The sequence below is a fragment of the Lolium perenne genome, chromosome 2 (assembly GCF_019359855.2).
Source record: "Lolium perenne isolate Kyuss_39 chromosome 2, Kyuss_2.0, whole genome shotgun sequence".
In the NCBI taxonomy this organism is placed as follows: Eukaryota; Viridiplantae; Streptophyta; class Magnoliopsida; order Poales; family Poaceae; genus Lolium; species Lolium perenne.
Window position 1 is genome coordinate 268,059,793 of NC_067245.2, and position 24,858 is coordinate 268,084,650.

The 24,858-nt window shown below is 42.3% G+C and overlaps 1 protein-coding gene across 1 annotated transcript; it reads right to left on the reverse strand.

Moving 5' to 3' along the window:
* Positions 1 to 1,475: 1,475 nt before the first annotated feature.
* Positions 1,476 to 2,224, reverse strand: LOC127335978 (uncharacterized). Its single transcript, XM_051362716.2, has one exon. The coding sequence runs from the start codon at positions 2,129 to 2,131 to the stop codon at positions 1,817 to 1,819; it is 315 nt and encodes a 104-aa protein (XP_051218676.1). The 5' UTR covers positions 2,132 to 2,224; the 3' UTR covers positions 1,476 to 1,816.
* Between the last annotated feature and the right edge of the window lie 22,634 nt (positions 2,225 to 24,858).

The window sequence follows — 24,858 nt, forward strand, 5'->3', positions numbered from 1 at the left end:
TTGTTCCCGCGTGTTCAAGTGTCTTCGTGTTGGTCCCCTCTTGCTGTGAATTAAGTCGAAGCTGCCTTTGGGCGGTTTACAATGACCTCCGAGGGGCGGTCCAGCGGTGAAGGTCTTGTTTGGCGTGGGTCTTGCGCATATCCTCTCTAGGGCTCGTCTTCAGAATCCGAGCTGCCGACCCCTTCTAGAGGAGCCATCTGGTTGGCATAGACCGACTTGCGTTTCGTGTTTGTGTAGCTTCTATGGATAGCCAGGGTGAATGTGTGTGCCCTCGCGGTGGTGACTGGGTGGATGTGGGTGTGGGCTTGGCCCTGTTATTATAGGTTTTCGCCATGTTTTCTCCTAAAAACTAAGCACTTTGTACTTAATTAATGGAGGAGGCAAAGCTTTTGTCTCCATTTCAAAAATACTTATATTATCTACTCCCTCGATTTGCCAAGTGTTGTTGATTTAGTACAAAGTTTCAATATGGATCGGGGGGAGGGGAAGTACATGTTTCTGGAGTTTTAACATATTTTTTCTCTGATTTTTTATAGCTTACAAAGGATTTGCCACATTACTATATAGTTAACTGAATACACCTGGCTATGCAACTACCTGCAACATGAAAGGTTTATTACTCTAGCCCATGAAGTAAAAAAAAAAACATAGTTTGCGCACATAAAATCATTATATCCAACTATTGTTTCTTGCACGGTACGAATCACGGGCCGGAAGTGTTCGAGCTGCCTCTAATACAGTCGATGGAAACAACACATTTTGATGTCAATTGGCGACCATAACATAAAACACTAATAGGTCCCCACGTCTATCTGAGGCCCATGGTGCCAAAGCACCACCATAACGTGCTAGTAACGAGTTGCAATATGAGTTGCAACTGAGATTTGACGACATCAACTGACTGAGAACGAAGTTAGTTCTCAGTCGACTGAAAAATAGTCACACTCAAAAAAATATCTGTTGTCGTTTAGTTGGCATGGGCAGATAAACCACCGGATCAATGATTATTTCTTCGGTGTTCTTCGACGGTCCCATTTCCTGATATTTTCGTCCAAGTTGCGTCTTGATGCGGTACCCGAAGGAGAGAGATGGATAACCGCAATCATGCATTTTTGCAAGAATATTCCCTACTAAAGCTAGGCTACAATTTGTACGAAACATTCCCCGATGAAACTGTTACATAGCCATCCTAACTCTTTCCCTTTTCCAACAGCAGGAGGCACCCAAAAATCTTTTTTCTTTTGACTAATACAGCAGAGTGAACTTGACGCTAGCATTGAATTACTGATAAAAGGCATTCCAGGGACTACGTATACACTGTTCATAAGAGACTCTGCAAGAACGCTGCAGAAATCAGCACACACGATGGATAAAGCTTAATTTATGGTGGTTAAGCCGAAGGTGACAAGTGCCAGATGGAAGCCTCGGTATGTATGTCAGTCACTTCACTAGTTCTACCCATCTGGAGCGGGAAATTTGAAAGCAGTCTGTTCTGAATTTCTGATGCAAGTTTACAACAAAATTAGCAGGCTCCGAGAGAGAGAGCCCGTTTGCAGTTCATGGCGATCCCGGCAACCATCCATGAACGCTGGAACTAACAATCAAGAAATGTATAGTACAGTATATGCTTTCGAAAATCAGTAAAACTATACTTTATCGCCCAAAGAGAAAGAGGAGCACGTAGACTACTGCCACACCAAGACTACTGGCATCGAACATTTCTGTACATAATTCGCCGTATACATAGGTACCATCCATCACCAGGCCATGCCACGGCGGCGCCGAGGACAAGGAGCACGCCGCGCGTCGTCACTGATCAGAATGCCCGCCTGGCGCTGCGGGCGGGCGCGAACCTGGCGGAGAAGTCCGGCTCGTGGTGCTCGAGCTCGAGGCTGCTGTCCTCGAAGTTCTGCGCGTAGCTGAGCGGGTCGTAGTTGAGCCCGCCGGCGCCGAGGATGGAGCGGCCGTGCCGCGCCCTCCGGCGCGCCAGGCTGAGCTGCCGGAGCCTGCCCCACAGCGCGGCGATGCCGAAGCGGCCCCAGCACGACGCCATCTTCCCGGTGTTCACGTCCGCCTCCTCGTCCTCGCACTCCTCCGTCGCCGGCAGCCTCCCCGCTGGCGATGCCCACATGGCACGCAGCTCCTGCCTCCTGGCACTACTACCTCGAGGAGAGACTGAGAGAGGAGAGGAGGGAGGAGTGAGGTGTGTGTCGATGGTTGGTTGGTCTGGCTCAGGCGGAAGGCGACGACGCGCGCGCGGCCAGGCTACTGGGAAGGAGGCGTGGGGTCGTGCGATGCGATAACGACGGCCACGATGCGATGGGAGGTGGTGCGACAGGTGCGTGGTCTGCCTCGTTCCCTCGCCGTCGGTCTGTGCATTTTTGGCACATTCCGTCCATCGTGCCAGCGGGGCTCCGGTGGGGCCACATCGTCTTTTTCAGGCTCTAAATGGAGGCAACGTGTTTCGTGCTGCCGTGTGCAAAAATTATTACTCGTACGTATCTGCTTACATTGTAGAGCTGATAGCGTTTGAAGCTTAAACTAAAGAAGGCATGATTTTTTTTCTAGAATACATCCAGTGCAAGATGTAGCCAGTACAACGTCAAGATGGCTACAACCCCACACGATACATTGCCAAGCGGCAAACAACAAACCCTCTACAAACCCAATGACAAACGATCCGCCTTGCTCAACATCCAACCATGAATGGGAAGAAGGAGTACATGGCTTCAGGACCGCATCACGAACCAAGTAAGACATCACCGAAGCTCGACCTCAGCTCAAAAGCAACGTGGACCAACGTACCTCTTCCCATGTGCTTAGAGGAGACCGCGAGAAGGAAGCAGGGTCCCGACGAACTCCGGGAAGATGCTGACAAAGATGTATCCTCCATGTCGTACATTGTGCCCCGAAAGCCATGCCCTGGGCGGCAGCCCACCGCCAACGTTTCACCTTGCCCCAATCTCCAATCGCTTCATCGGCCTCTCCCTAAATGATCTGGACGACGTCTTCAAGAAGATACACCGTAGTGCCGCCGCCGCCTGGTCCGGCGGACAGAACCAAGGTTTCCCCTAGCAACTGAGGGGAGGGAAGGCATGATGTACGCTATGAACATGCCTCCAACAAGGAAACGATGCTTACAGGCGCCACCGTGGTCAGCTACGCCCACCGCCGAGCAGGGATTTCTCCCCGGCCATACACAACGACGCCGATGGCGCCCGAGCTAGACAAGAGATGTTGGACGAAGATGAAAGTCACCGGCTTTAGCCACCACCGTCGAGAGGAGAGGAATACCGCCGTAGGAGAAGGGCATCGACCACCACTGGCATCACCACTGCCACCATCGCCTAGCCCGCTGCCGCCGGCACCACCTTGGTGCCAGGCAGCCACCGCAGCGGGGCGTCGCCACGCTAGCCTGCCTCCAACGACCAGGCCCTTCCGGCCTGTCCCGAGGACGGCGAGCATGCACCTGACCGTAGCTGCTGAGCAGCACCGCCGGATGGAGGAATCCACCATCTCTGTCATCGTCGCGCCGAGCCACCGTCGGAGGTCCACAGCGCTGCATTGTCGACCCCCGTCGCCTGCACGGCCCGGGCTTTGCCCGGCCGGGGGAGGGGAGGAGGGGGGCTGGGTCACCGGGATCTGGGCCATCGATGCTCATATTTCTCCAGGGGAGAGGGGGGGGGGGGGCTATCTTCGAGAGGCATGCATGTTCGACTTTAAATTAGTACTAGTATTAATAAAGCTATGCAGTCAAAAGATACTCCAATGACATGAATTGTTCACAGTACATTACAATACACATGCACAAACTAGAGCATTCATTGTCATCCGCTCGTTGTTTTCTCTTCCACCAAAGAGAGCCACCGCCTCTTCCAAACCTAGCCCTCCCTTCCCCTTCGCCTCCTCCATAGATTGATTTGTCCTCCTTTGTGCGGTCTCGTCGATGTTGGGAGCGGCGAGGAACCTGATATATATGTGTAGTTTTTGATAAAAGTAGTCTTTTTTATAGATTATGTTAGAGTTTTTTGGTAGCATCTTGTTTTTACCCCACTTCAATTGAAATTATAGCGTCTACATTAAGTAATTTTCGGTTTGTCATTCAACGATGAGATCTCCTTCCCGATGATAATTGTGATGCTGGAAGATTAAATTTATCTAGAGATGGTCCTTCAAATATTGCTTCGCCGGTTTGTTTTTAGATCTTTTCGCATGAGTGTTGCGAGGAAGATTGTACTCTCAATATTTGTCCCTGCATCATCCCCGATAAAGGTCATTCTACTTTTGGCTCTCTAACAACATCGATCAAGTTGTTCGGTTGTTTCTCCATGATATACTGGTGTTGGTATTCTTACCGATGTTGATTGACTACTTCATTGGTTGCACGGTGCACGTAGCCTTGGTATTGCGACTTAAATTAAAATTATAGGAAAATCTTCATTGGCAGTTACAAGTTTGTGGTTTGGTATTTATATTCAGCTATCTTTAGAAAAGTACAAGATTGCATTAAGGGAGAAAAAAAAGTTTGAAGACCTCGAAGATTTGCTCATTTTTTTAGATTTTATTTTACAATTTCTGGGAAAAGTTCATGTATCTATACCAAATACACTTTTCGATATACTATTTACTACTATAAATATATATGTGGTATTGGTTGTGAAAACAATTATAGTAGAATACATAACTCAAACACACAAAAAAAGAAAAGTAAGCGCAGCTTAGAGCACAGGATGTTCTCCTCGCTCAAACGCCAAGGCAGAAGCAAACCACCACCAGCAATAGTAGCAGTCAGCTAATCAACGTGAGGGGCTGAGGGCAACAATATGTGGTCAGCTTCAGGGGACTAAGAAAAGCCATCATCCTCCTCAGAGGGACACTAGTACACTACCATCTCGCCCTGGTTACCGGAAAGTGTTGTTTACACACGGGCACCAGAGCTCTGGATCTTGAGTTTCGGATTTTCGAAAATTTTGAAACCTCACATTTCTAAGTCTTAAAAAATTATGGTGTTAAATATATAGATAGATATATGTGGAAGGGGTGTATGCAAAAAAGTCTCGTTAAAAAATACTTTGTATTTTGAACAATATGAAAAAGACAAAATTCTGACAGTAAGTTGTACTAAAACAGTGTTACAATAGTGTATCCTTTTGTCAGAAATTTTTCTTTTTTGTATTTATTAAAATTTAAATTATTTTTTACCGGGGCCTTTTTGCACACACTTTTCATGTACATAGCTATCTACATATTTAGCGCCATAATTTTCGAAAACACAAAAATGTAAGGTTTTGGAATTTTCAAAAAACTGGAAGTGGAGGGATCACTGGTGTCCATGTGCACCAAATCCCTGTCCCCTGGTTGCAAGCTATTGAGTGTAAGTGATGTATTTCTAATTTTGACCAGCTCTTTGTTTTGGCAACGCTTCAGGGGACTAAGAAAAGCCATCATCCTGCTCAGAGGGACACTAGTACACTACCATCTCGCCCTTGGCAATTTGCATTTAGTGAGATACAGCTCACATGGCCCAGCCGGCCCAGCCATTTCTGTCCGAGAAACGAGTATATTTCCTTTGAAATAGGGTTTCACCCCATTTTATAAATAAAGTAACCACATTCATATAAAGTTTAAGTGCAAGTTAAAGTAAGAAAATAGAGTCTGCCGAGGCAACGACACAAGCATGACCAACTAAAAAAATAAAAAGTAACAATACAACTCCACACTATAAATCAAACACAATGGCTAGACTGCGTAGATAAATGGTGAGCTGCCACTAATAGATACTCCAGCATTTCGTCCAACCGGTCTCCCTTCTGCTTCCTACCGGTACTATTGTTGCAAAAAGACCAAGAATTTAAACACATTATTAGACGCTAGCCATAAAAAGACACTCTCGGTAACTACAAATAGTCCATAAGGTCCATGTCATCTTTGCACACTAACCATCAAACGCGGCTCCTCCTATTGGCACGGTTTACATGCTCTTCCAGGAACTTGGTGAGTAGGGACGGATCCAAGAATCGAACTTTGGGTATTCAAATTCCAACCATCAAAAAGCATAAGGTGAAAAAACCTAAAATGGTTCGCGCCTTCACCCAATTAAAAGCTAAAATCGGCCATTGTATGCATATAAAAAGTAAAGGAAGCTGTCTATTCAACACTAGACGTCGATCGGTCTAGCTTCCTTGCACCCCTACCGTTGTTCGGCTTTCTTATTTCCTCCTTCATCTGGCCCGGGGCATCGGCTTTTTTCTTTCCCTCCACTACCTCACGGTGATATCGGAGCCATGTGGAGCCGCCTAGCTGGGGGATACTCGATAAGTTACATGTCGTAACTCTTTTCTCCTTCAAGTATAGGCTAGACGCTGCTTTGGCGTTGCTCGATCAAAACTTATTGCTTTTGACTAGTTGGCAATGGCGTCTACAAATAAGTGTACTTTTAGCTTTGGTCATATGTCAAACTTTTTTTCAAATTTGACTAACTTTATAGAAAAGAGTAACAACATATATGACATCAAAGCGATATGTTTTCAAACTACATCAATTTAGTGTCATAAATGATATTATATTTTCCTCTAAATTTAGTCAAATTTTAAAATAATTGACTTAGAACAAAAGCTAAGAGTGCACTTATTTGTGGATGGGAAGTATATTCAAGATCCCCTCTCAATTTGGAAGAGGAAGTGTGAGCTAGATGTGCTAAAAATATACCATAAGTGATACATGAACTATGTACAGTATATATACATTACATTTTTTTAAGAAAATTTTGAGTGTTCATCTGCACACCCATGACCCATGGTGGATCCGTCCATGTTGGTGAGGTCTAGGGCCGGCTAGTCAGGCCCTAGTGCCTCGTGAATAAAGGTCCATAGAAAGCATGCGACGGGACAAGTAAACACGATGTGGGTCGTAGGATCCGAAACTGCACAAAGGGGACTGATGACCCACAAGTATAGGGGGTGTATCATAGTATCTTCGATAAGTAAGAATGTCGATCCCAACGAGGAGCAAAAGGTGTTGACAAGCAGTTTCGATGAAGGATTCACTGTAAATGCTCACAGACAAGTATTCAGGGGGTTTTGATATAACAGATGAATAAAGTACGAGTAAGTAAAGTGCGAGAGTAACAATTGCAGCGAGTGGCCCAATCCTTTTTAGCACAAAGGACAAGCCGGTTTGATTACTTATAATGACCAAGCGTTCTCGAGGACACACGGGATTTTAGTCTAGTGCTTTCGCTACATATGGCTAATTAATCTTCATTGTTTTGATAAGTGTTGTGTGGGTGAACCTATGCTAATGTACCGCCCTTCCTAGGACTAATACATACTTGTGATTATACCCCTTGCAAGCATCCGCAACTACAAGAAAGTAATTAAGAATAAATCTAACCACAGCCTTAAACTCTGAGATCCTGCTATCCCTCCTGCATCGATATACCAACGGGGGTTTAGGTTTCTGTCACTCCGGCAACCCCGCAATTGGCAAACGAGTACAAGATGCATTCCCCTAGGCTCATAAAGGTGAAGTGTCATGTAGTCGACGTTCACATGACACCACTAGAAGAATAACACCACAACTTAAATATCATAACATTGAATATTACTCAACCATAGTTCACTACTAACATTTAGACTTCACCCATGTCCTCAAGAACTAAACGAACTACTCACGAGACATCATATGGAACATGATCAGAGGTGATATGATAATGAATAACATCTGAACATAAACCTTGGTTCAATGGTTTCACTCAATAGCATCAACAACAAGTAGAAATCAATACCGGGAGAGTTTCCCCTATCAAACAATCAAGATCAAACCCAAATTGCTACGGCGGTGACGATGTCCAGCGGTGGAGACGGCGGTGATGATGGTGGAGATGATGATGGTGATGGAGATGATGTCCAGTTCGATGACGGTGACGATGGCGTCGATTCCCCCTCCCGGAGGGAATTTCCCCGGCGGATCTCAGCCCGCCGGAAAGCTCTTTTCTCTCTGGTGTTCTTCGCCCCGCAGAGGCGGCTGTAACTCTTCGCGAGGTACCCTCTGTGGCTTAGGTCTTCGGGACGAAGGATTTCGCGAAGAAAAGGAGGCGAAAGGGGCTGTGGGGCCCCCTCACCACCAGGTGGCGCGGCCAGGCCATGGGCCGCGCCGCCCTATGGTCTGGGCCCACCTTGGGTCCAGCTGGATCCCCCTTCTGGCTTCCTTCGTCATCTGGGAAAATAGGATTTTTGGTATAATTTCCTTCCACAGTTGATCTTCCGAAATATTGCGTTCTGACGGTGCTTTTTCCAGCAGAATCCTGGCTCCGGTGCTTGATCCTCCAATAATGATGAAACATGCAAAATAGATGAAATAACATAAGTATTGTGTCCAAACATGAAATATATCAATGAATAACAGCAAATTATGATACAAAATAGTGATGCAAATTGGACGTATCAACTCCCCCCAAGCTTAGACTTCGCTTGTCCCCAAGCGAAACTGAACTCAGTAAACAGGACCACATGTTTATGGAGTGAAGAGTCGATAAATAAAATACAGACAAGAAGCATCATATTCATTCACGCAAGACATTCTAGTAAACAACTTCCTCATATAACTCAACTTGAAATAAGTATAAGGTAATCAAAAATAAAGGTGCATAAGAAATCATAGTTGGTGATGGCAAACTTCGTTCTTGGTCAGAGAACAATTAACAGGTTATACTTATCTATCGAGCAATGCTCTCATGTTAAAGTTTATATTGCACAACTTGCATATTCAATCATAATAGTCTCCTCATGATCATTGATAACTTGCAAAGCTATATTCATTCAGATAAAACTTGTACTAAACAAGGAAGAATAAAAGACATGATAAAGCAAATCACAATATAATGGTTTGATCACAACTACTCAAATGCTTGCTTGAGATGGAGGGAAATAGGTTTACTGACTCAACATAAAGTAAAAGACAGGCCCTTCGCAGAGGGAAGCATGGATTAAATCATGTGCTAGAGCTTTTTCAGTTTTGAAATCATATAGAGAGAATAAAAGTAATATTTTGAGAGGTGTTTGTTGTTGTCAACGACTGGTAGCGGGTACTCTAACCCCCTTGCCAGGCAACCTTCAAAGAGCGGCTCCCATTTTATTTTTATTTTGTGTGGCACTCCTTCCAACCTTTCTTTCACAAACCATGGCTAACCGAATCCTCGGGTGCCTGATACGTCTCCGACGTATCGATAATTTCTTATGTTCCATGCCACATTATTGATGATATCTACATGTTTTATGCACACTTTATGTCATTATTATGCGTTTTCCGGAACTAACCTATTGACGAGATGCCGAAGGGCCAGTTCTTTGTCAAGTCTGTTTTTGGTTTCGAAATCCTAGTAAAGAAATATTCTCAGAATCGGACGAAATCAACGCCGAAGATCTTAGAATCCCCGGAAGCATCCAGAACACCCGAGAGTCGCCAGAGGGGGGGCACAGGCCCACCAGACCATAGGCCGGCGCGGCCAAGGGGGGGCCCGCACCCCCCTATAGTGTCATCGCCCCGTTGACCTTCTGACGCCGCCTCTTCGCCTATATAAAGCCCCTCGACCTAAAACCTCGATACGAAAAAGCCACGGTACGAGAAACCTTCCAGAGCCGCCGCCATCGCGAAGCCAAGATGCGGGGACAGAGTCTCTGTTCCGGCACGCCGCCGGGACGGGGAAGTGCCCCCGGAAGGCTTCTCCATCATCACCACCGCCATCTTCATCAACGCTGCTGTCTCCCATGAGGAGGGAGTAGTTCTCCATCGAGGCTCAGGGCTGTACCGGTAGCTATGTGGTTCATCTCTCTCCTATGTACTTCAATACAATAATCTCATGAGCTGCCTTACATGATTGAGATTCATATGATGATGCTTGTAATCTAGATGTCGTTATGCTAGTCAAGTGAATTTTACTTATGTGATCTCCGGAGACTCCTTGTCCCACGTGTGTAAAGGTGACAGTGTGTGCACCGTGTGGGTCTCTTAGGCTATATTTCACAGAATACTTATTCACTGTTATGAAGAGCATAGTGAAGTGCTTATTTATATCCCTTTATGATTGCAATGTGTTTTGTATCACAATTTATCTATGTGCTACTCTAGTGATGTTATTAAAGTAGTTTTATTCCTCCTGCACGGTGTAATGGTGACAGTGTGTGCATCCGTGTTAGTACTTGGCGTATGCTATGATTATGATCTCTTGTAGATTATGAAGTTAACTATTGCTATGATGGTATTGATGTGATCTATTCCTCCTACATAGTGTGAAGGTGACAGTGTGCATGCTATGTTAGTACTTGGTTTAGTCGTGTTGATCTTTCATGCACTCTAAGGTTATTTAAATATGAACATTGAATTGTGGAGCTTGTTAACTCCGGCATTGAGGGTTCGTGTAATCCTACGCAATGGTGTTCATCATCCAACAAGAGTGTAGAGTATGCATTTATTTATTCTGTTATGTGATCAATGTTGAGAGTGTCCACTAGTGAAAGTATGATCCCTAGGCCTTGTTCCTAAATACTGCTATCGCTGCTTGTTTACTGTTTTACTGCGTTACTACTGCTTGTTTACTGTCCTGGGCAAAGCACTTTTCTGGTGCCGTTGCTACTACTTATTTATACCACCTGTATTTCACTATCTCTTCGCCGAACTAGTGCTCCTATTAGGTGTGTTGGGGACACAAGAGACTTCTTGCTTTGTGGTTGCAGGGTTGCATGAGAGGGATATCTTTGACCTCTTCCTCCCTGAGATCGATAAACCTTGGGTGATCCACTTAAGGGAAACTTGCTGCTGTTCTACAAACCTCTGCTCTTGGAGGCCCAACACTGTCTACAGGAAAAGGAGGGGGCGTAGACATCAAGCTATTTTCTGGCGCCGTTGCCGGGGAGGAAAGGTAAAAGGCACTCATACTCCGGTTCCAGGTAACAGTACTTTTCTGGCGCCATTGTGTTTGTGCTCGAAGCTATTTCCTTTAGATCCTGCAATTGCATCTTTTTGTTTCTTGTTTACACTAGTAGGCATAATGGAAAACAACAAAAATATGAGAGATCTTTATGAACTTTATCTTGAATTAGGACATGATGTGTTTGAAGAGAGAATTAAAAAACCCATGGAACTTTATATGCATGCTAATGGGAATGTTATTAATATGAATGCTTTGAACACTATTGTTGCTAATGCTATGGAAAATTCTAAGCTTGGGGAAGCTGGTTTTGATGAGCATGATCTTTTTAGGCCCCCAAGCATTGAGGAGAAAATTTACTTTGATGATACTTTGCCTCCTATTTATGATGACTATAATGATAGTAGTCTTTTGTTACCACCTACTATGCAGAGTAAATTTGATTATGAATACAATATTCCTCCTATATTTGATGATAGCTACTTTGTTGAATTTGCTCACACTACAACTAATAAAATTGATTATGCTTATGCGGAGAGTAATAATTTTATGCATGAGACTCATGATAAGAATGCTTTATGTGATAGTTATATTGTTGAGTTTGCTCATGATGCTACTGAAAGTTATTATGAGAGAGGAAAATATGGTTGTAGAAATTTTCATGTTACTAAAACACCTCTCTATGTGCTGAAATTTTTGAAGCTACACTTGTTTTATCTTGATATGCTTGTTACTTTGCTCTTCATGAACTTGTTTATTTACAAGATTCCTATGCATAGGAAGCATGTTAGACTTAAATGTGTTTTGAATTTGCTTCTTGATGCTCTCTTTTGCTTCAACTACTATTTCTTGCGGGTGCATCATCAAAACTGCTGAGCCCATCTTAATGGCTATAAAGAAAGAACTTCTTGGGAGATAACCCATGTGTTTATTTTGCTACAGTACTTTGTTTTATATTTGGGTCTTGGAAGTTGTTTACTACTGTAGCAACCTCTCCTTATCTTAGTTTAGTGTTTTGTTGTGCCAAGTAAAGTCGTTGATAGAAAAGTTCATACTAGATTTGGATTACTGCGCAGAAACAGATTTCTTTGCTGTCACGAATCTGGGCAAAATTCTCTGTAGGTAACTCAGAAAATTATGCCAATTTACGTGAGTGATCCTCAGATATGTACGCAACTTTCATTCAATTTGAGCATTTTCATTTGAGCAAGTCTGGTGCCTCAATAAAATTCGTATTTACGAACTGTTCTGTTTTGACAGATTCTGCCTTTTATTTCGCATTGCTTCTTTTGCTATGTGGGATGGATTTCTTTGTTCCATTGACTTCCAGTAGCTTTGAGCAATGTCCAGAAGTGTTAAGAATGATTGTGTCACCTCTGAACATGTGAATTTTTGATTATGCACTAACCCTCTAATGAGTTGTTTTGAGTTTGGTGTGGAGGAAGTTTTCAAGGGTCAAGAGAGGAGGATGATATACTACGATCAAGAAGAGTGAAAAGTCTAAGCTTGGGGATGCCCCGGTGGTTCATCCCTGCATATTTCAAGAAGACTCAAGCATCTAAGCTTGGGGATGCCCAAGGCATCCCCTTCTTCATCGACAAATTATCAGGTTCCTCCCGTGAAACTATATTTTTATTCGGTCACATCTTATGTACTTTACTTGGAGCGTCTGTATGTTTCTTGTTTTTGTTTTTGTTTGAATAAATGATTGTGTGGGAGAGAGACACGCTCCGCTGGTTCATATGAACACATGTGTTCTTAGCTTTACTTTTAGTATTCATGGCGAAGGTTGAAACTGCTTCGTTAATTGTTATATGGTTGGAAACAAAAAATGCTACATGTAGTAATTGGTATGATGTCTTAAATAATGTGATACTTGGCAATTGTTGTGCTCATGTTTAAGCTCTTGCATCATATACTTTGCACCAATTAGTGAAGAAATACATAGAGCTGGTTAAATTTTGGTTTGCATGAGTGGTTTCTCTAGAGTCTAGATATTTTCTGGTGAGGTGTTTGAACAACAAGGAAGATGATGTATAGTCTTATAATGCTTGTAATATGTCTTTTATGTAAGTTTTGATGTACTAGTTCATGCTTGTGTTCGCTTCAAACAACCTTGCTAGCCTAAGCCTTGTATCGAGAGGGAATACTTCTCATGCATCCAAAACCCTTGAGCCAACCACTATGCCATTTGTGTCCACCATACCTACCTACTACATGGTATTTCTCCGCCATTCCAAAGTAAATTGCTTGAGTGCTACGTTTAAACAATTCAAAATTTATCACCTCTGATTTGTGTCAATGTTTTATAGCTCATGAGGAAGTATGTGGTGTTTATCTTTCAATCTTGTTGGGCAACTTTCACCAATGGACTAGTGGCTTCATCCGCTTATCCAATAATTTTGCAAAAAGAGCTGGCAATGGGATTCCCAGTCCCAAACTAATTAACAAAAATAGACACTCCTCCATGGTATGTGATTGTTGGACGGCACCCGAAGGATTCGGTTAGCCATGGCTTGTGTAAGCAAAGGTTGGGAGGAGTGTCATCATAATAAAACTAAAATAAAAAGGCACTCTTTCATGGTATGAGATTGTTGGCAGGCACCCGAGGATTCGGTTAGCCATGGTTTGTGAAAGAAAGGTTGGAAGGAGTGCCACCCAAAAATAAAATAAAATGGGAGCCGCTCTTTGAAGGTTTGCCTGGCAAGGGGGTTAGAGTACCCGCTACCATTCGTTGACAACAACATACACCTCTCAAAACTTTATTTTTATGCTCTCTTTATGTTTTCAAAATAGAAGCTCTAGCACAAATATAGCAATCGATGCTTTCCTCTTTGAAGGACCATTCTTTTACTTTTATTGTTGAGTCAGTTCACCTATTTCTCTCCATCTCAAGAAGCAAACACTTGTGTGAACTGTGCATTGATTCCTACATACTTGCATATTGCACTTATTATATTACTCTATGTTGACAATATCCATACATGTTATAAGTTGAAAGCAACCGCTGAAACTTCATCTTCCTTTGTGTTGCTTCAATGCTTTTACTATGAATTATTGCTTTATGAGTTAACTCTTATGCAAGACTTATTGATGCTTGACTTGAAGTACTATTCATGAAAAGTCTTTGCTATATGATTCATTTGTTTACTCATGTCATTTACCATTGCTTTGATCGCTGCATTCATCACATATGCTTATAATAGTATGATCAAGGTTATGATGGCATGTCACTCTAGAAATTATCTTTGTTTATCGTTTACCTGCTCGGGACGAGCAGGAACTAAGCTTGGGGATGCTGATACGTCTCCGACGTATCGATAATTTCTTATGTTCCATGCCACATTATTGATGATATCTACATGTTTTATGCACACTTTATGTCATTATTATGCGTTTTCCGGAACTAACCTATTGACGAGATGCCGAAGGGCCAGTTGCTGTTTTCTGCTGTTTTTGGTTTCAGAAATCCTAGTAAAGAAATATTCTCGGAATCGGACGAAATCAACGCCGAAGATCTTAGAATCCCCGGAAGCATCCAGAACACCCGAGAGTCGCCAGAGGGGGGGCACAGCCCACTGCACCATAGGCCGGCGCGGCCAAGGGGGGGCCCGCGCCCCCCTATAGTGTCGTCGCCCCGTTGACCTTCTGACGCCGCCTCTTCGCCTATATAAAGCCCCTCGACCTAAAACCTCGATACGAAAAAGCCACGGTACGAGAAACCTTCCAGAGCTGCCGCCATCGCGAAGCCAAGATCTGGGGGACAGGAGTCTCTGTTCCGGCACGCCGCCGGGACGGGGAAGTGCCCCCGAAAGGCTTCTCCATCATCACCACCGCCATCTTCATCAACGCTGCTGTCTCCCATGAGGAGGGAGTAGTTCTCCATCGAGGCTCGGGGCTGTACCGGTAGCTATGTGGTTCATCTCTCTCCTATGTACTTCAATACAATAATCTCATGAGCTTCCTTACATGATTGAGATTCATATGATGATACTTGTAATCTAGATGTCGTTATGCTAGTCAAGTGAATTTTACTTATGTGATCTCCGGAGACTCCTTGTCCCACGTGTGTAAAAGTGACAGTGTGTGCACCGTGTGGGTCTCTTAGGCTATATTTCACAGAATACTTACTCACTGTTATGAAGAGCATAGTGAAGTGCTTATTTATATCCCTTTATGATTGCAATGTGTTTTGTATCACAATTTATCTATGTGCTACTCTAGTGATGTTATTAAAGTAGTTTTATTCCTCCTGCACGGTGTAATGGTGACAGTGTGTGCATCCGTGTTAGTACTTGGCGTATGCTATGATTATGATCTCTTGTAGATTATGAAGTTAACTATTGCTATGATGGTATTGATGTGATCTATTCCTCCTACATAGTGTGAAGGTGACAGTGTGCATGCTATGTTAGTACTTGGTTTAGTCGTGTTGATCTTTCATGCACTCTAAGGTTATTTAAATATGAACATTGAATTGTGGAGCTTGTTAACTCCGGCATTGAGGGTTCGTGTAATCCTACGCAATGGTGTTCATCATCCAACAAGAGTGTAGAGTATGCATTTATTTATTCTGTTATGTGATCAATGTTGAGAGTGTCCACTAGTGAAAGTATGATCCCTAGGCCTTGTTCCTAAATACTGCTATCGCTGCTTGTTTCTTGTTTCTTTGCGTTACTCTTTGCTGCGTTACTACGCTTGTTTATCTTGTCTGGGCAAAGCACTTTTCTGGTGCCGTTGCTGCTACTTATTTATACCACCTGTATTTCACTATCTCTTCGCCGAACTAGTGCACCTATTAGGTGTGTTGGGGACACAAGAGACTTCTTGCTTTGTGGTTGCAGGGTTGCATGAGAGGGATATCTTTGACCTCTTCCTCCCTGAGATCGATAAACCTTGGGTGATCCACTTAAGGGAAACTTGCTGCTGTTCTACAAACCTCTGCTCTTGGAGGCCCAACACTGTCTACAGGAAAAGGAGGGGCGTAGACATCAGTGCCTGCCAACAATCTCATACCATGAAGGAGTGCCTTTTTATTTTAGTTTTATTATGATGACACTCCCCCCAACCTTTGCTTACACAAGCCATGGCTAACCGAATCCTTCGGGTGCCGTCCATCAATCACATACCATGGAGGAGTGTCTATTTAGTTTAATTAATTTGGGACTGGGAATCCCACTGCCAGCTCTTTTTGCAAAATTATTGGATAAGCGGATGAAGCCACTAGTCCATTGGTGAAAGTTGCCCAACAAGATTGAAAGATAAAACACCACATACTTCCTCATGAGCTATAAAACATTGACACAAATAAGAGATAGTATATTTTGAATTGTTTAAAGGTAGCACACGAAGTATTTACTTGGAATGGCAGAAAATACCATGTAGTAGGTAGATATGGTGGACACAAATGGCATAGGTTTGGGTTTAGGTTTGGATGCACGAGAAGTATTTCCCTCTCAGTACAGGTCTTTGGCTAGCAAGGTTAATTAGCAAGCATAAGAGTTGAAGGAAACAAACAAATATACATGTGATAGAAACAATCATGCATCTTCCTTGCAAACACAAACAGTTTTAGCTTCAGAATAATAGGCTATGAGCTAACAAGAAAGAAAGACAATGGAACAACTACATGTATTTCTCTTTTCTATTTAAACCTCAAAGTGTTGTTGCTATTGACCAATGCTAAATTTGCCAAAACCAAATAGATTTATTCAATGCTCCCAAAGTGATACCAATACTAACAACAAGGTAAATCATATAATAGAGATTGCACACTAAAATAAGATGTGCAATATGTAAATGATAAGACTTCTCATTAATATTCCATAATGATAACTCACACCAAGGGATACATAGATAACCAACTAAAGGAGAGATACTTCCAAACTGCAACCCATCTTATATGATAACTTCCCTACTCATGATATGACACTACTTGATAGTAAAAAGTAAAAGATAGTGATGATGTGATACCGCGGCACTCCCCCAAGCTTGGAACAAACCAAGGGGATGCCAATACCGATGATGAATTACTCCTTCGGCGATGGTGGTGATGAACTCCCATCATCAAACTTCCAAGGAAGAGGCTCTCCATCAAGAAACGACATCTTGGTCTCGGGGATCCTGAAACTAGCAGCACGGCTTATGTATTTAAACCTGTTTTCATACTCACAGTTCTGATTCTGAACGTCATAGAGTTGTGCTTGGAGCTTGTTGGTGGTGTCGTGAAGTGAGAGGATGTCGCCCCAAAGCTTTGCAGTTTCCTTCTCATGTTCAGCAATGAGTTCAGACACAATCTTGTGGAAGATATCCACCTCACGCTCAGCCATCTTCTTGTATTTAAAGACCTCTTGTTCTAGCTTCTCCATCCTGTCTTCCAAGCTTCCTTCTCCTTTAGGACCCTGGACATCCTTGATCTGCAGTTCTCCCTCAACGAGCAGCAACTCCTTGGGGTGCATCCTCAGCTCCTCCATGTACAAGTTGCCAACATCCTTGCAGGAGCTGTCCTTCGGAGTTTCCGACGAAGACATGATGGCTCTAGATCCGAAGCAAATCCTGGCAGAAATAGCTCGAAACAAAACACGTCGAGAAAACGATATACGGACCTCCAGGGGTCCGGGGGATTATATAGCAAAAATTTTCACGACAAAAGGAAAGTACCAGATCGAACCAGAGTCGGAAAGGGGCGACGAGGCGGCCAACTCATAGGGCGGCGCGGCCTAGCTGGGGCCCGCGCCGGCCTATGGTGGCACGCCCTCGTGCGTCTTTTTCACTCCGTTTCGATTTCGTAATTTTTCATATTTTCCAAAAACAGCAAAAATATTGTTCGGAGAGTAAATTGCGAACTTTTCATTACCAGTACTGTTACCTATTCAAAGTCGAGTTCTGGCGGACTGTCAACTTGCCCTTTGATGAAAGCCTCCGGTGTTTCCACTCGAATAATATCAACATCAACATTATAGGAATCACCTGAGATATAATGCTTGAGTCTTTGTCCATTCACCACTTGCGTAGCATTGCCTTGGAGAGAGCTAATTTTAATTGCTCCTGAACGATACACCTCCTCGACAACATATGGTCCTTCCCATTTCGAGAGTAATTTCCCTGCAAAGAATCTGAGACGAGACCGATACAATAGGACTTTATCCCCAATATTAAATTCTCTTTTGATAATCCTTCTATCATGCCATTTCTTAACTTTCTCTTTAAAGAGTTTAGCATTTTCATAAGCTTCACTTCTCCATTCATCTAGAGAACTCAATTGCAACAACCTCTTATTACCGGCAAGTTTAGGATCTTTATTTAATTCTCTAACAGCCCAATAAGCTTTGTGCTCTAGTTCTAAAGGTAAATGACAAGTTTTCCCATAAACCATTTTATAAGGTGACATTCCCATGGGATTTTTATAAGCAGTTCTATAAGCCCATAGTGCATCCTTCAATTTACTAGCCCAATTCTTTCTAGTTTTATTAACAGTCTTTTGCAAGATAGATTTAATCTCTCTATTTGATAATTCTACTTGCCCACTAGTTTGAGGATGATAAGCGGAAGCAATTCTATGATTAATACCATATTTAGCAAGAGTTTTCCTAAAACCACCATGAATAAAATGAGAACCTCCATCAGTCATAATATATCTAGGAACTCCAAATCTAGGAAAAATAATATCTAAGAGCATTCTTAAAGAGGTCTCACCATCAGCACTTTTTGTAGGTATGGCTTCCACCCATTTAGTAACATAATCAACAGCAACAAGTATATGAGTGTTACCTTCTGAAGAGGGAAAAGGTCCCATGAAGTCAAATCCCCAACAATCGAACGGTTCAATAACAAGAGTATAATTCATAGGCATTTCATTGCGTCTGGAGATATTACCAACCCTTTGGCATTCATCACAAGATAAAATAAACTTCCTTGCATCTTTGAAGAGAGTTGGCCAATAAAAACCTGATTGTAGAACCTTTTGCGCGGTTCTTTCTCCGGCGTGATGTCCTCCATAAGCACTACCATGACATTTACTCAATATCTCCTGTTGTTCATATTCGGGAACACATCTTCGCAGAATACCATCCACTCCTTCTTTATATAAGTGTGGGTCATCCCAGAAATAATGCCTCAAGTCATAAAAGAATTTTCTCCTTTGCTGAGCTGAAAAGGTTGGAGGAAAATACTTGGAAACAATAAAGTTAGCATAATCAACATACCAAGGACTATCTCGCGAACTCACCTTTATTGCAGCCAATTGTTCATTTGGAAAACTATCATTAACAGGAACAGGATCATAAGCAATATTTTCCAATCTAGATAAATTATCAGCAACAGGATTATCAGCACCTTTCCTATCTACAATATGTAAATCAAATTCTTGCAACAGAAGTACCCATCTAATAAGCCTTGGCTTAGCATCTTTCTTTTGCATAAGGTATCTGATTGCAGCATGATCAGTATGAATAGTAACTTTTGAATCAACAATATTAGATCTAAACTTATCACAAGCAAAGACTACAGCTAACAATTCCTTTTCAGTAGTAGCATAATTTCTTTGAGCAGCATCAAGAGTTTTACTAGCATAATGAATAACATTCAATTTTTTATTTACCCGCTATCCAAGAACAGCGCCTACAGCAAAATCACTAGCATCACACATAATTTCAAATGGTAAATTCCAATCAGGAGGTTCAACTATAGGAGCGGTTGTTAAGGCTTTCTTTAGAGTTTCAAAAGCTTCCTTACAATCATCATCAAAAACAAAAGGTACATCTTTTTGAAGAAGATTAGTAAGAGGCTTTGAAATCTTGGAGAAATCTTTAATAAACCTCCTATAAAACCCAGTATGACCAAGAACACTACGAATACCTTTAACATCCCTAGGATAGGGCATCTTCTCAATTGCTTCAACTTTAGCTCTATCAACTTCAATACCTCTCTCGGAAATTTTATGTCCCAATACAATTCCTTCATTAACCATAAAGTGGCATTTCTCCCAATTAAGAACAAGGTTAGTTTCTTCACATCTCTGCAAAACTTTATCAAGGTTCCGCAAGCAATTATCAAAAGAATTCCCATAGACAGAAAAATCATCCATGAATACCTCTACAATACTCTCGCGAAAACCATGAAAAATAGCAGACATGCATCTTTGAAAAGTAGCAGGAGCATTACATAAACCAAAAGGCATACGTCTATAAGCATAAGTTCCATAGGGACAAGTGAAAGTAGTTTTCTCTTGATCCTTAGTTTTAACAGCAATTTGTGAAAATCCAGAATAACCATCAAGAAAACAAAAATGAGTATTTTTAGATAACCTTTCTAACATTTGATCAATAAAAGGCAAAGGGTAATGATCTTTTTTAGTAACCTTATTAACTTTTCGATAATCAATGCACATTCTATAACCTACAACTACTCTTTGAGGTATGAGCTCATCATTATCATTAGGCACAACAGTCATTCCTCCTTTCTTAGGAACACAATGCACAGGACTAACCCATCTACTATCAGCAATAGGATATATAATACCAGCTTCAAGAAGTCGTAATACCTCATTTCTTACCACATCCTTCATCTTAGGAATTAGACGACGCTGAGGTTCAACAACAGGCTTCGCATCATCTTCCATATTAATGGCGTGTTGGCAAATAGAGGGAGAAATCCCCTTCAAGTCATCAAGAGTGTAGCCAACAGCGCCTCGGTGTTTCTTCAATATTTCCAATAGCCTTTCTTTTTCAAACTCTATAAGTTTAGAACTAATAATAACAGGATATATTTTCTTATCATCAATATGAGCATATTTAAGATTATCAGGCAGAGGTTTTAAATCAAAGACAGGATCTTCCTTTGGTGGCGGTGTTGTACCCAGATCTTCCACCGGTAAATCATGCTTAAGAATAGGTTGGCGGAGAAAAATTTCCTCCAGCTCATCTCTTTCTTTCCTAAAAACTTCACTCTCGCTATTCTCCAAATGTTGCTGCAAAGGATTATTAGGAACAAGAACAATAGATGCACACTGTTCCATTTTAAAATCATTATTAGGCAAATCAGCTTTATAAGGAGTTTTGGTAAATTTAGAGAAGTTAAACTCATAAGATTCACCAGCAAATTTAGTCAAAATTTTCTCTTTCTTGCAATCTATAATAGCTCCACAAGTATTTAGAAAAGGTCTACAAAAATAATAGGACAATAATCACTAGCAGCAGAACCAAGTACCAAAAAGTCAGCAGGATATTTAATCTTACCACATAGAACTTCCACATCTCGAACAATACCAATTGGAGAAATAGTTTCTCTATTAGCCAGCTGAATAACCACATCAATATCTTCAAGTTCACAAGAACCAATTTCGTGCATAATCTCCGTATAAAGCTCATAAGGAATAGCACTAATACTTGCACCAATATCACATAAACCATAATAGCAATGATCACCAATTCTAACAGATAGCATAGGAACACTAGCTTGTTTGGATTTATTAGGATGTGAAACAATATTAGAAGCATCTTCACAGAAAATAATATGACCATCCTCCAAATTTTCAGTCACAAGATCTTTAACTATTGCAACAGCAGGTTCAACTTTTATTTGTTCTTCAGGTTCTATAGGTTTCTTTTCACTTTTATGAACCGCACTATTTATAACAGAGTACTCCTTCATTTTAGCAGGGAAAGGAGTTTTTTCAATATAAGCTTCAGGAATAACATGATCAACAGTTTCAACTACAACGCATTTATTAATAGATGAATCTATTTTATCTTTATACGGTTCATGATACTTATCAAAATTCTTCTTAGGCAATTCATAATGAGAGGCAAAAGCTTTATAAAGATTTGCAAAAGAACTTGAGAATCAAGACCATAAGTAGCACTCATATTACGAAATTTATCGGTATCCATAAAAGCTTCAATGCATTTGTAATCATAATTTATACGATTCTCTATCTTTGTCGATCTCCCATCCTTCGGTATTTTCACGGATCCGATTAAGAAGGTCCCATTTAATCTCTTCCTTATTGCGCGTGAATGATCCGTAACAAGAAGTATCCAAAGCAAGGTCTTGTCTTCAAAAGAAAGTCTTGCATAGAAATTATCAATAATAACATTACCAGGAAGCTCATGAATGGGGCATTTGAGCATTAAAGACTTCAATCTCCCCCAAGCTTGGGCAATACTCTCTCCATCATGAGGCCAAAAATTATATATGTGATTCCGATCCTTGTGAATTTCACTTGGAGGATAGAACTTAGAATAAAACCGGGGCACAATATCATTCCATTCAAGAGAATCCCCATTATCCAAGAATTTATACCAATGCGCCGCTTACTGCACAATGATATAGAGAATAATTTCTTCCTCACTTCATCCATAGCAATACCTGCACACTTGAATAAACCGCATAATTCATGTAAGAACAGTAAATGATCTCCAGGGTGGACAGTTCCATCCCCTGTATAACGGTTACCCACTACGCGTTCAATAATCTTCATAGGTATTTTGTATGGTATCTCTTCTTTACCTGGCGCCTCATCCACTACCTTTTGCAAAGAGTAGCAGATTTCCCAAACAAGCATTCAAGAGGAGATCTCTCCATAATGAATTATGGCAGCAGGCAGAAATAAAATCAGCACAAACAGTAGATATTTCCCTTACCAATTCCACTTACCAATAGCGCTTCACTCCCCGGCAACGGCGCCAGAAAATAGTCTTGATGACCCACAAGTATAGGGGGTGTATCGTAGTATCTTCGATAAGTAAGAATGTCGATCCCAACGAGGAGCAGAAGGTGTTGACAAGCAGTTTCGATGAAGGATTCACTGTAAATGCTCACAGACAAGTATTCAGGGGGTTTTGATATAACAGATGAATAAAGTATGAGTAAGTAAAGTGCGAGAGTAACAATTGCAGCGAGTGGCCCAATCCTTTTTAGCACAAAGGACAAGCCGGTTTGATTACTTATAATGACCAAGCGTTCTCGAGGACACACAGGATTTTAGTCTAGTGCTTTCGCTACATATGGCTAATTAATCTTCATTGTTTTGATAAGTGTTGTGTGGGTGAACCTATGCTAATGTACCGCCCTTCCTAGGACTAATACATACTTGTGATTATACCCCTTGCAAGCATCCGCAACTACAAGAAAGTAATTAAGAATAAATCTAACCACAGCCTTAAACTACGAGATCCTGCTATCCCTCCCCGCATCGATATACCAACGGGGGTTTAGGTTTCTGTCACTCCGGCACCCCCGCCATTGGCAAACGAGTACAAGATGCATTCCCCTAGGCCCATAAAGGTGAAGTGTCATGTAGTCGACGTTCACATGACACCACTAGAAGAATAACACCACAACTTAAATATCATAACATTGAATATTACTCAACCATAGTTCACTACTAACATTTAGACTTCACCCATGTCCTCAAGAACTAAACGAACTACTCACGAGACATCATATGGAACATGATCAGAGGTGATATGATAATGAATAACAATCTGAACATAAACCTTGGTTCAATGGTTTCACTCAATAGCATCAACAACAAGTAGAAATCAATACCGGGAGAGTTTCCCCTATCAAACAATCAAGATCAAACCCAAATTGCTACGGCGGTGACGATGTCCAGCGGTGGAGACGGCGGTGATGATGGTGGAGATGATGATGATGGTGATGGAGATGATGTCCAGCTCGATGACGGTGACGATGGCGTCGATTTCCCCCTCCCGGAGGGAATTTTCCCGGCGGATCTCAGCCCGCCGGAGAGCTCTTTTCTCTCTGGTGTTCTCCGCCCCGCAGAGGCGGTCAGAACTCTTCGCGAGGTACCCTCTGTGGCTTAGGTCTTTGGGACGAAGGATTTCGCGAAGAAAAGGAGGCGAAAGGGGCTGTGGGGCCCCCTCACCACCAGGTGGCGCGGCCAGGCCATGGGCCGCGCCGCCCTATGGTCTGGGCCCACCTTGGGTCCAGCTGGGTCCCCCTTCTGGCTTCCTTCGTCATCTGGGAAAAAAGGATTTTTGGTATAATTTCCTTCCACAGTTGATCTTCCGAAATATTGCGTTCTGACGGTGCTTTTTCCAGCAGAATCCTGACTCCGGTGCTTGATCCTCCAATAATGATGAAACATGCAAAATATATGAAATAACATAAGTATTGTGTCCAAACATGAAATATATCAATGAATAACAGCAAATTATGATACAAAATAGTGATGCAAATTGGACGTATCAGGGACACATGCCATTACTTGGCACATGTCTCTTCAGCACCTTGACACCCCAAGGTAAACAATTCCAAAGCAACTGCGACACGAATATCTTATTTCTTAAAGGTAATTGTGCCTTCCACAACAAGGATATCCAAGTTAAGGCCGATACGAATACCTAAAAGCAACCCCCCAGGGGAATAGGTGCAACAAGACAGTATCAGGAGAGTCCGAAAGCGACCATGGAATGCTCCATACCAAAGCTCCGTTAGAACGGAATGTCCCATGCCCCATTATGGGCTGCTACGGCCACTAGAAGCATCTGGTCCGCGCAGATCGCAAAGAGTTCTAGGAACTCAAACAGTAGGGGTTGCCTACCAAGCCATTGATCGAGCCGGAACAGGGTGCCCTCTCCATTGCCTATGAGGTGAGTGATCCCCTATCTAATATCATGCTTTATGTATCGGATGGATCTTCCCATGTTACTTAAATCATCCATAGGCATGACCCCAAGTGGTTTGCTTCTGAATATTTTGATTGCGAGTGGGTTACAAAAAAATGAACGGTTAAATTTGCATTGTGACTCAGTTTGGGCTAGAGGTTGCAAGCAGGGGCGGACCCACGTTGGGTCCAGTGGGGGCCTAGGCCCCCAGTCAATTTTTGGTTTTACAGTGTTGAAGCTTATTATTTTACTACTTGGGCCCCCACTTAGCCAAGCAATAAGGCCCCCACTCACTAAGAC